We start from the raw sequence: 13,322 nt of genomic DNA on the forward strand, positions 1-13,322 counted from the left end.
GTCACGTCTACATTTAAGCAACAAATACTAAAACATGTTAAAATTCTTGACCCCAGAATTACTTATTACTAATAAAGATGATACAACTACTAACTTTCAGACAACAAAGTGTTAAAAATCTCAATCTGAAATGCCAATAATGGAAAAAAGGACAACGCAACATAAGTTACTTGAATAAAACTGTATATTTTACAGATCTTTGTACACTTTAATTACAAAACTGTAAGGTACTAAAGTTTTAAAATCAGTTTTTTGGTCAGAGAAGATTTAATCGTCTTGTGTGCAATTACCATGTATATACAAAGTCTCATGTTAGTGATTTTTCTCAAAAATAAAAAGCAACCAAATAACTCAAACGTTCATACACTCTGAACATAAGACATGGCTTAAAGATAAATATATTAGTAAATAAATATTCAGAGAACATATTTCCATTTATGAAATGTGTTTGCTATACAGGTACAGAAATATACACAGATTGATTTCTAGCCTTTTTTTAAAACATTTGTAATGGTAATGACAGAAAATAATTATATTCTTAAAAAATTAAAAAATATTAATTTTTGTACACATTTTAATCTTCTTAAGTGCTAGAAACAATACCAAAAAAAAAAAATTAAATAATGACTCAAGTACCCCAAAATGTTATATTTGCAGTAGGTACATATCTCTATGCAAAAGGCAAGATTAGATTCTCACTTGATTACAGCACTGGGTTAACTTATAAATAGGGTTATTTCTGAAAGTTTTCCTCTGTGTAGAGAATGTGTATATTTCATAGAAACAGTATAAAAACAGTCTGCAGGACAAACAGAAAGGCATGAATGACAAGTATTGATATCGCGAGTATGTATTATGCATGGCACGATATGATTCAAACGGATACACTGTGGTATGTATAACTGCATTGATTGAAAAAATTGAAAAAAAAATTAAAAAGTCACAGTACAATAAGGAACCCTTATGAAATATGAGTCTTTTACAGCTACTTTCCTTTGGCCTTTTGATACATGCTAGAACCTTTATAGCTATTTATTAGAGCATGCCTCATTGAGGAAATTGGGTAAGTGACGGCAAAAATACACTTTTAAGGGCTTCCCAACAAGAAGTAGAGTGCTACACTCTACTTCAGGATAAATCTACTGACCCCGAGAAACACGAGTTCGACTACAAGTGTTATGGTATCTTTCAGGTATTGCTACAAACAGCTTACCAGCGTAAGGCTTTCATGTTGCTCTGGCACATCTCATACAGGTAGGCCACAACTGGACAGAAATGCAATGCATAAAATAAATTCTGTATTATATTGAATAGAGACCAGTGTCAGCCTTGCATTCACATTTCTATGCATTTTATTCTGTTAATATATAGCTTCTTCTCCTCAGAGAAATGTTTGGGTCAGTGACTTGAATGACCCATTTCCCTGCTTTTAAAAAAAGTAAAAGAAAAAACAAAAAACAATCATGTCTTTCTGTTTTGGTATAGCTATGTCCGTACAACCTATTTGAGTTGGTGGTTGAAGCTTTATAGGCAGTCAGTGTTCGTGTGCGCACATATACATGTAGATGCAGATGTCTGTGAATTAAAAGTGTACTTTTTTGTAGAGAAAAATGTCTTGTTCTTAAGAAAATCTGAAAAAAAAAAAAAAAAATCTCACATAAATGGGCCCAGATTATTTAGCCCTGAAGGGGCCAAACCCTTGATGGCAGCAGACACGTCTGCAAATAGATACCAATGCCAACCTACCTCTAGTTTCAGTTAACAACCTCCATCCGTATTTATCACTTTGTCTCGCTGACACAGTTTGAGACGTTTGTGGCCACAGGAATGAACGCGATACGCTGTCTAGAAACGACAGGTCATTTCAGTAGAAATCCACACAATCGAAGATGATAACATTCAGCGCTCGGAGAGCAAGGTTAGAACAAGGCAGCTGAGGGTTTTAATGATTGACTGACTGATTCGGTACCAAACACATACTTTAGACTGAGTCTCTGGGCTCCTGTTCATATACCCAGACCACCCTCATTTGTTGAAGTACTGCTGCTTCCCAAAGCAGAGGGGCTTGCAGAGAGCTGAGGGTGGAACAAAGCCCTGGTCTCCTCCTCCTGAGGGTATGGCTGACCTCTAAACTGTCCTGAGGTGAAGTACCCCTCCCTGGGCTCGTGCCGCTCCCCTGTCCGCACCTCTGCTTCCACTGTGACGCTGATGGGCAATAAACTGCTCTGGGTCTCTGCCCCTGTGCCCAATTCACAATCTGTGTCCTCAGGAATTATGGGTATCCTCTGGTTGAGTTCGCAGCAGCCCTGTCCCGAGCAGGCCTCTGAGTCTGCGTACTGCACGTTAACAGCGTAGTCCTCGGTGTAGCGCCCCGTTGAGGCCCTGTGCACCTTCATCTCTTTGTAGAAGCAGCAGGGCAGCCCTTCGTAGCTCACCTGCTCTGAGGGAGGGCACATGTGCTCAGGAGCAAAGTAGTTCTTAGAGGCCGAGCTCTGAAAGTCCACCCCCCTGTGAAAGCGTCCTGTGGCCAGAGGCCCAGCTTGGTCCGAGTCCTGCCCTTTGCACTCCATATTGGGAGGAAGCACCTCAAAGCAGCAGCTACAGGCTGCAGCCCCGAGCTCCCCCGAGTCCTCCTGCGCCCCTTTCCCCCTGTCTGCTCCGGTGGCTTCTGGAGCCCCGGCTGAGGTAGTGCTAGTGTTGCTGTTCTCCCTGGGTTCCAGTGATGAGCGACTGCTGTAGTTGGGCTCCAAACTGCAGTTGGAAAGGTGGTCCCCCGAGTTATATCCCGAAGCTCCAGGAGGGAGCTGGAGGCAGTCATGTCCCAAGGGAATAGGGGATGACGAGTCCTCAGCGGGGGCTGTGGTGCACGCCGCAGCCCCCGCTTCCCCCACAGAGCCCCTACACGGACTCTTACTCCGGTACACGTAAGGATCATAGTCACTGCTCAGCGAGCTGCGGAAGGTAGAGCAGCTGCCGTACACCCCCTGGTTGCTGACCTCAGTACAGTCCAACATGGAGTCGCTGGAGGAGCAGTGGCACTGGCCTGAACTGCTGCTGCTGCTGTCACTGCCAGGACAGTCAGCGAGGTAGCCACTGCACACTGAGCGGTGGCCATGGTAACAGCTCAGGCCAGACGTGCTGCCGGTATCACCTATCCTCGAAGAAGTGGCAGGTGCCATGTGTACCACGGTGGGGTATAACAGCCCCTGCTGAAAGGCCCTGCTGTGGTGGCCCTTGTGGGCCCCTCCTCCTCCGCCAAGCTGCCCTGCCATCGCAGGCCCCTGGCCGCCCTCAGGCTGTTGAGGGAAAGTCAACCCCTGAAAATAGTAGTGCTGGTACATAGTCTCGTACTGCGAGAAGCAGGCTGCTCGGGAAAAGTTGCGACCGTGGAACTTGGGCCGTTTAAAAGCAGCATGATGCGGCTGTGCCGGGTAGGTGGGTGGTCCGCGGTGCTCTAACCCGCAGTGGTGGGGGTTGAGTGAGTGGTCCAGATGGAGGGTGGGGTGGTAGCTCCGGAGAAAGGCAGATGTTGATTGAGGTGGGTACAGACCCTGAGGATCTGGGTGCTGGTCCACAGTGAGTACAGTGATGGGGTTGCCGTGGGGGTCCATGCTAGTTCTGGTTGGGTAGGCTGTCACCTGGCCAGCACGGTGCACTCGGCCGGGATAATGGACTGGCAGCACCACCCGCTGCCGGCTGTGGACCGGGTTACCAGGGTCCATGCATGCTGGTCCAGGATTTCCCTTCTTTTGCTCTGAAAAACATTAAACTAGATGAATTTAGATGAATTTCACAAATGAAAGAATGTCTCTTATAAGCAGGAAACTTTCGTCTCTTCAGTTACATAAATACGTGTTTCTTACAAAGAGTATTCTACCTCAACATCAAAACCAAACAGACTTGCAGAAACCCACCGATGATGTTGTGTCTACAGTGGGGACAGGTGTGGTGCTGGAGCAGCCAGGGGTCCACACATTTCTTATGAAATCTGTGAGCACAGGGGATGACTCGCAGCTCCTTTCAGGAAAAACAGAACAGGATTTTAGGGTCATATTTCACCTGCACTGTCATCTTCAAAGTACAGATAGCAGCAAATACAGTGACAACAAACCGTTTATGTTTTTTCATTTTAGATAAATAATTTGCATGCTGAATGACCTACAGGTATGAAAGAAAGTTTGCAAGGTCTCCTTACAGGTGGACAAAAACAAACATCGAATACCCAAACAAGTGGAACCAACGTTCAAAAGGTTTTTCTTCTAAGCATTTTTCTCTAATTAAATTAGTGGCAGCTGTCCAACACACACACACACACACACACACACACACACACACACACAGACACAGACACAGACACACACACAGACACACACACACACACAGACACAGACACACACACACACAGACACACACACACACACACACACAGACACACACACAGACATATACACAGACACACAGACACACACACACACACACAGACATACACAGACACACACACACAGAGACACACACAGACACAGACACACACACACACACACACACACACACACAGACACACACACACACACACACACACACACACACACAGAGTCTCAGAGGTGTGACTGAAATGTCCAAGTGAACTGTTGCTATTGATTTAATTCAAGAAAACTGCCAGACGGAAATTTGTGCTGTAAACTCATTTCCACAGGCCTTTTTACATTGTTTTGAAATATGAAAGAAATTATGACATACTATACTACATTTTTAGATTTTTTTTGACATTTCATTTCACATACTTTACTATGATATTTTTGTGACACACTGACTTTTTTTCTTACATATTTATGGCAAACTTTTCTAAGAATTATTTTATGATTTATTATATATATGATTATTATAGTGATTATGTAATGTAAGTATGATTTATAAAATAAATGACTTAGAAAACGTTGGCTCTGCTTTCATTTTTTTTTTTACTTCTAAGCATGCTCTGTACCACAAAACACCCTCATCTCAGACAAGAATTGACAACAATTTAAAACAATGTGTTGAAAATTTACCATTAACAATCTAATTTAACCTCAAAAAGATTTTCTTTTTTGAAATTGTGAATGAATATGATGGCGGGTGGACGTCCAGCAGGTGGCAGCAAAGCTACACAGAACTGTCGACGGCGGTGACTGTCTCGAGTCTTAATCAAGTTTTTCCCCCCGAGGAGCCAACTTTACATCATGCCACAAACAAAACTCTTAACTAGATGCCACACCACAGTACAAATACAACTTTGATGCTCAATGTCACCACTTTCAGGAACAAAACAAACAAGAGGCTTACACTCGAGGATTGATTTGAAAAGAATGCAACACTTTGTATTCAGATGCAGAATTGGCACGAAGGAATTCCAAGACACAACAGCAGAAGCGCTCTGAATATGAATTATAATAATCTACTCCGGTGAGAGCTCTTTCACTGCCATAAATACTTTACTCTGTGGCTTAATGTGACTCATCTTTGGGCTCTTTTCCACCCAAGCTTTTGTTGCTTGGTTCACTGCTCAAAAAGCGCTTTGATGCCATTCAGCCTTTTATATCGCCACTTCCTCTGTGCAATCCTGGCGCCATGCTTTGTTGTGTTTTCTTCTCCTCCTTACCAAAGAGACACATTACCACAAAAAAAACACTCACGCATGCACCAACTATGCCCCCCCGGGCACTGGGGTTTGTCCCTGCAGCATCCGTATTAAGGATGAGCAACGCTGTAACGGTAAACCCTTAAAAGTCCAAGATTAGGATACATATTCTGACAATGACTCCTTTTAAGGATTAAAGAAGGCCACACTGGAAAAACAGGAAGCATAATCACAAACCAATGCACTCTGGGTACCGTTATCTCTCCAGGTGCTCTGAAAGACTGGACTAAACATCTAAAAGGCGCCGGAAAGAACGTCACCAAAGATGGCGGGACTGCGGTCCCCGAGCACATCAGGGGAACTTCCATTCTATTGTCCGCAGAAGTGCATTATGTTTCACGTCTACAGAATATGTAATGAAAAGAAAACAAGCCCCGTGCAAAGATGACCACACCAACACTGCCGGAGTTAAAGGTTTGGCTCGCACACGCGGTCCATCGAATGCATGTTGCGTTTGGATTAAAAGCCGTCAGCAGATGTTTGTTATTTCTGTTGGACTTTCATGTTTGTGGAATATTGCTCAGTATGCTCTCCTGGTCATTTGTATCATGACTTCCTCCTGTTGTTTGTATAATAAGCTTTTTTATTTTTCTTTACAAATGTTTATAAATAATTTATCGATTTGTAAAAGGAAACGGCTCAATTTTAAACTAACTTCACTGGATTTCATGTACTTCCTGCTGCAAGCAAACGCTGCTCACCACAGCTTACAATCAGAAAGATCTGCTTGTGGTTAACACAGTGCAGAAAACTGTTGTGGTTCAGGAAAAATAGAAAGAAAATGCAAACAAGCTGTTCGCCACGGCCATCACGCTTAATAATCAATTATTTAACGACAGTCTTTGTGATGCATACGGTATTTTTGTAAAATGATTTTTACTTGGACTTGTTTTTTGCAGATTATATTCTCTAAGCTTTAAAAAGTCAGAATAAATGCACAAAAATTCATTTTTATGAAATCTGAAACGCTTGATTGGTTCAAAACATCAAGTACTGGTGTTTTTTTAGGTGCAGGTTTGTCCCAAAGTTGAGGTATAAGCCTTTAAAGTGTTTTGTCACTTTTATGGATTAGCTACCGCTAAATTGTGCTGACTTAAATGTTGAGTACAAAATTGTATAAATCCACATAAGCAAACATCTAAACACAAACAATGGTATTAAATACTTTTAACTTTGGCTTCCTTTACTGTTTGGATGTTTACGCCAGCTCTCACATTGAATACAAAGGTAGCTGTTTTTTTTTAAAGTCCCCAAAGCAGATGAAGTCATTAATTCAAATCAAAGGACAGAGCGTCTTCTCTTACCTCTCCGTCGATGTACTTTTCCAGACAGATGGCGCAGTCAGACGTGGAGCTGCTGCTCAGCGAGTCGGAGGCTCCGCAGCTGCTCTCGCGCTGGCCCTTTCCTTTGGCCTTGAACTTTCTCGTCTCCATCTTCTCCAAGGCTTGGATGGCCATTCTGTTCATCGAGCTCTGCGGGGGGACGTGAGACACGGTAAGCAGGGACATTTGCCTGTTTGAAAAGCCATATTTAACTTTTAAAAAAGAACCTCTGAGAGAAAGCCGTGACGAATTCAACATGAAAGCCAACGTACCTGTCAGACTCAACAGGACACTGAGGAGCATGAATTCAATGTTAAAAGTTGGTTTGTAACTGATATATAAATGGTCACCTGGTGGTGGAGAAAACTATTTTTACAGCATGCTTCAGGCGGACGAAGAACCCAAAAATCAAAGTCATAAAGGGACCAAAAACAACTGCAGAACATCTGTTTACAAACTCTTGCACAAGTCGTGCAGGATAATTCAAGTCTCATTGATCAGTTCGATGCTCAGGACTTCCGCGCCTTTTCCGATGAGGAAACTGAACTAAAAGTTAAACTTTTTTTTCTCTTTGTTTTGTCATTATGATGCATTTCTGAATTTCATCATCTGGGCCACATGATGGTTTCCTGTTGGTTCCTGCCAATATACTGCATTTGTCTTAAAAGCCCTGACAAAGAAACATGCTGGCTTATTTTTAATGATTTAGCCACTATAAAAAAGACTTTTTAATGTCATTTCTCCTTGTTTTTCAATTTTTTTGAGTGCCTGGATTTCCGTCCTGTTTTTATCATTTTTGGCTGTTTAATAATTTACATTTGATTGTAGTTTATAGAGCAACCAGTCATCACTCTCTTTTTCTTTAACTTTTTTAAAATGTCTTTTAAGTCAATCAGAACCAACAATAAGACTAAAAAATCGACCTGATTGTGTGTTCAGAGAGGTAAAATTAGTTTTTTTTGTCCATAGGCTTCGAAGCGAGAACAGAGAAGATTCACCTTTAGCTCAGTTCCTCATCAGAGTACTGAAGCATAAAGTACTGAAATATTGACTAGATAAATGAGACTTTTATTTTACTGCACGACTTGTGTGACAGTTTGTAAACGGATGTTTTGATAAGATTTTTGTTAAATGCTCTCACCGATGACTTCAACTCATGATTTGAGTTTGGATTCTTTGTTCGCGACAAAAACACATTTTCACTTTACAGATTTACTGCTGTGGGACATAAAAAGGTTCATCGGCTGGATGAATTATTCCTTTAAACTGACAAAACTAAGACTTGAGTCAATTTAGTGATGATGTTTTTGAGTAAACATTTGGTTACGTGTATTTACGTCAATGCTGGCAACTTTTGAACTGTGCTCCTCTTTGGGAGGATTAATGTTGCCACCATTTGAGACTTTCCCCTTTTGACACAGAACATCATTTTGCAATGTTTGACTGATGCATTAGCAACTCTCTCTGGCTCCGACACTCTGGTCGATTTTTATTTTTTTATCTTTAATTTGTTTCGTGTTGCCTAAAAAATATTTCTTCTCAAAAAAAACCTTTGAATGATAAGTTAACACATAGAGAACCAGTTATTAGGATTAAACTTAATGTCTCACATGTGTAGCAGACATTGTAAATTACAGCAGTCACTGCCTGATCTGCTGGTGCATCACTCGTTTTAGAGTTATTTATGCTCAGGCTTAACTTAAATAAGGCTCTCGGGAGACTATTTCTTCTTCATGTTGCCTCACAACTAGATAATTGTAGACTTTTTAAGGACATGTGGATATCCTGGTCAGCAAAAGAACATTGAACTTTGGCATGAAAGTCATTCTCATCACAGGGTCGACAAAACATGAAACACGAGGACCTAAAAATCTGTATTTTCACTTTGTAATTAACTGCAGTCTTGTGAGGGCAAACCCTTGAGGATTCCTTCACTAAAACCAAAAGTATTCTGAATGTTTCCCTGCTGTTTATAGTTACGTCGGATAGGAAATGTTAATACTGCATTAACAATATTTACTCCACAAGAAGTTCATTAATTTTTCACATTTCAGGAAGGAAATGTTGATACATGTGACAAATGTGCCCCTGGTGTGAGCTGTTCTCTTAATTAACCACCAAAGGAAGTCACGACCAAGTCATCCGCTGCTGTGACACACACACACACACACACACACACACACACACACACACACACACACACACACACACACACCCCTGTACTTCTGTCTTTGTGAGGACTCTCAACAACATAATGCTTTCTCTAACCCCTTTACCCTTAACCTAAACTTATTTTGATGCGTTTTCGTCTGTGCTTTTTATTTGATCCTTAATGAATTCTACATGAATTTTAGGGGCTGAAATCTCTGACCACGTCATGATTCGATTATCGATTCAGATGCAACACGATGCGATGATAAAACGATTATCGACGCTTTTTTTTGTGCTAATTTTTTTTAATGCATAATTTTTTTTACATATTTCTATTCGCATTAGGGCTTATATCTAAAATCAATATCATGATTAATTGAACATTTTGCCGCGATTACAATTACTGACCGATTATTTTGCTTTTTTTTCCCTCATAATTTACTGACATTGTTTCATTTGACAATGGTGTGTTAGAGTGTAATAAACATATGAAGAATTATCATTTATTAAACTATCCAGCATTATATAAAAATTAAAAACTCAGTCTTAAACAGATTTAAGTACATTGTGCTGAAAACAGGCCAACCTCTCCTGACCGCAGGACCGTAACTTCTGCTCTGTGATATTATTCATTTTGCTTTTTAATCATTTTACTTTTTTTTGAGCAGGCTAACTTCTCCTGTAGCTGCTAACAGCCTGCCAACACTCCCAGCTAGAGAAATAGTGAAAATGAGGCAATGTGCCTGTGGCCCCAGGCCCCCAAAACATCACATCTGCCAGCAGCTGGATGAGGACACGGTCTGTCTAAGCTCCATCCAGAGACTGACTAAACACAAAACTAAAAAACAGCAAAAGTCACTTTCCAACACTGAATATTTGTCTGTTCATTCAGACACTGGCTGTGTTTTCTGACTGCGCTGCTGTCGGGCGATCAGCTGTTTGATCCGCGGTAGACGTCACTATCACACATCCGGGTAACATAGTGTTGAACGATGACGTATTTTTGTAGGCCAACCAGGAAGTTAGCATCGCAACCGCCTTTTTTTGAGACGAGTAAAACCTTACCAGCTCAAAAATCGTGTTGATATGGACGTATTTTATGTTTAAGAACAAAATGTCTAAATATCTTTAGCCTAGGTAAACCTTATTTAAGGCATTTTACCGAAAACCCATTCAAAAGACTCTTTTTAAGCCGAGGGAAGTCCGCGTTTTAAGATGCGTTACTTCGCCTCTTTAAAACGCCGAAAAGCACAAACACTCCGCTGCATTCTTAAGTCTAATTCGTCCACTTTATAACATGATTGATCAACACTTACGGCAGATGTGCCTCCAGACGCTCGCGTTTAATCCAGATGTTACCGCTCGAATTTCGCGCTCAGCCATATTTGTTGTTTGCGGTATGCACTCCATAGACTGTCCGGGCGGGCGCTGCACTACCGCAGTTTTTAGTTCCGCCTTTTTCGTTCCGCCAACATTATGATCGACTTTTGGCATTTGTGAATCCATCCTTTCCCATTAATAATTGCTTAATTTCCTAACCTACTGAAAGTGTGTGCGTTTTTATTTTTATTTGAATTTTAATTATCTTAACTATATATCCCTTATTCCCTTTTAATCACTGATTAATCATGTGTTTTAGCATATAAAATATATTTAGCATCTATTTTCACTTAAAGCACTTATGTAGTTCTATTTGCTCTGCCTTTATACATTCATTCATATTATTAATTTTATTTTTTTATTATTTTTATTTTTAATATTTGTCATATTTTACACTATTTTTTAAATCTTATCATATCATGACTAATTATGATATATTTATATTAATTAAGCATTGGTTTTTATTTTTTATTTAATTGGTCAAATTAATCATAATTTGTAAAATTAATTTCCAAGAAATTAAAAAAAAAAAAAGGTTAAATTAATGTACCAAGCTAGAACTGAGTGATAGGAGCGTAACAGTCATATAAACTCTCCTTCATTTGCCCCTGCAGAACAAGTGGACCTGGATCATTTTAATGGATTTTATATACCCATATATGCTTTCTATAAAGAATATTCTAAAAGTACTTTCAATCACCTGGGCCTCCTGTGCCTGTGCCCCTCCTAACATTCACTTTAGTGCTGTGTTTTAACCCTTACCTAAACCTCACCCTAAACTAAACCTAATTCTAACCTGAACGTTACCTCGACTGTGTATCTAGACCCTCACGTACTCCTTTGAAGCCAGAATGTCCTCACTTTCCAAAAGTGTCGTCACTCTGTTAATTAAAAACGTGTTTCGTCCCTCTCTATGTAGCAAGTACAAGCTTCTCACACACACACACACACACACACACACACACAGACACACACACAGACACAGACACAGACACAGACACACACACACACACACACACAGACACACACACACACAGACACACACATGTGCTGGCAGGATTACACCTGTCTAAACGGATGCCGCTACAGGTTTTCTGTTCTGTCATGACATCTCTCTGTGTTTGGCTCCAACCTCTCGTCTGCGTTAATTAAATGCTAATCCTGATTCATGCGCCCGACATAAGCCTCCACTGAGAGCTTTTTGTCAACACACGAGAGGAATCAATCAACAGCAGCGCTACTGTCGCCTGACTCAACGCCTGCAACTCCAAGTGAAGTCGTGTCGACTGGAAAAACAAGGCACGGCGTCGTGGATTTGGGTGTGTTTTGTGTGAGACGCACACATCGGTTTTAGTCTGCTGTGACTCAGTCTGCGGTTAATAAATAAAGGTTATCAACTTGTTTCTGTTCCGGTGGTGAGAGCGTGTACACACACTAACCTGGCTTCTCCTTTGCTTGAGTTTGATCTTGATGAGCAGAATGAGGCAAACCAGGGACACGACAACGAAGAACGCCAGGAAGATGCCCATGTCGAAATACTCCGTGGGCTGCTGCGGAAAAGGAGGACAAAAGAAAGACAGGTGGGGGTTAGTTAAGGGGTCATTTTTGCTGAAAACAGCTGCATTTTCATTAAGAATATTTGATTAGAGCTTCGTTAGCTCCTCAGAAGACCAGAGCGCTCAGTGATGTGAGTTATTTGACTCGTCGTTATGCAAATAAAAAAACGAAACAGGACCTTCACACATAATTTGACGGTGCTTTCTGGAATAAATAGTACACGGTTGATTATTCATGCAGCTCATTTCCATCTCAGAATCATTTTCCCCGAGTGTCATTTATCACCGTCAGTAATTTGCTCAGGTAAGCACTGCGTCTCTTACACAAATGAGACCACGCTGCAGATTACAGGAATACTTCAACCCCCGAATGAACATTTGAATATCAATTACTCATCCCGTGTTATGTTGGATTCGTTAAGTCAAAACCCCGTTCAAAAAAAACAACACCTTGTTTGAGGAGCGTCTGAATAAACAGTATTTCTTAAAGGAATACTTCAACCTCCAAATGATTATTTGTATTAGGGGTCCACCAATATTGACTTTTCAGGGCCGATAACGATTATTAGTTCGTATTAGAGCTTATTAGAACGAGTGCTGAGTAAATGATACACAAATGCTAATTTGGGCGGTGAAGTATTGCCGATAAGTTGAGTGACAGAAAAAGATTTTTCAAACAAACATGTCGAATATTATGTGATTCCAGTTTTTCCAAATGGGAGAAATTCCTGTTTGTCTGTTTTATATCATTAGAAATTGAGTAAGTTTGGGCTTTGGACTGTTTGTTTGTTCAACTGAGCAACTAATGTAAAACACGTTTGTTTGGAAGTACGCGATGAGCATTTTCTCTCCACAGTTTTTAACCTTTAACAAACTAAACCATAAATTATTCAACGACAGAACAGACTGATAATAAGAGTTGTTAATTGCAGCCCTGCTGCAGAGTTTGAGACAAGAAAAAGAACAAACATGACTTTCTAGCTTTTTCTCAGAGTGGACGGACTAGCACCCGAACAACTGCTCAGAGCACACTGAGAAAGGATTGTTTTATTCTTCATCAGAAAAATGTCTCTTATCGGACAGTCCTTTCTCTCGGGCTTTCATTATGTCAAGTTATTTGACCTCAAAGTGTGCTGGTCCTCTTATCAAATATTCCAAGCAAACAAACAGCTCTTTGAATGGCTGATATTAATCTCCCACAGCGCTGCACAAAAAAAAAGTCCTCGGCCTCGGGGCAGC

At 40.8% G+C, this 13,322-nt stretch overlaps 1 protein-coding gene across 2 annotated transcripts in view; it reads right to left on the bottom strand.

Moving 5' to 3' along the window:
- Positions 1–166: 166 nt before the first annotated feature.
- The window catches only part of znrf3 (zinc and ring finger 3), a 96,326-nt gene continuing 83,170 nt past the window's right edge, over positions 167–13,322 (bottom strand). The window contains exons 5-8 of one of the 2 annotated variants that reach the window (XM_042487453.2): positions 11,967–12,074; positions 6,979–7,146; positions 3,915–4,017; positions 167–3,754 (exon numbers count right to left, since the gene is read on the bottom strand). In XM_042487453.2, the coding sequence (XP_042343387.1) occupies positions 2,007–3,754; positions 3,915–4,017; positions 6,979–7,146; positions 11,967–12,074 (2,127 nt within the window). In that variant the 3' untranslated portion in view covers positions 167–2,006. Of the gene's footprint in view, positions 3,755–3,914; positions 4,018–6,978; positions 7,147–11,966; positions 12,078–13,322 lie in introns of both variants that reach the window. The other variant, XM_042487452.2, reaches the window with a different exon arrangement.

The sequence above is a fragment of the Plectropomus leopardus genome, chromosome 4, assembly GCF_026936395.1.
Source record: "Plectropomus leopardus strain MGB_pleo_1.0 chromosome 4, ASM2693639v1, whole genome shotgun sequence".
NCBI lineage: Eukaryota > Metazoa > Chordata > Actinopteri > Perciformes > Serranidae > Plectropomus > Plectropomus leopardus.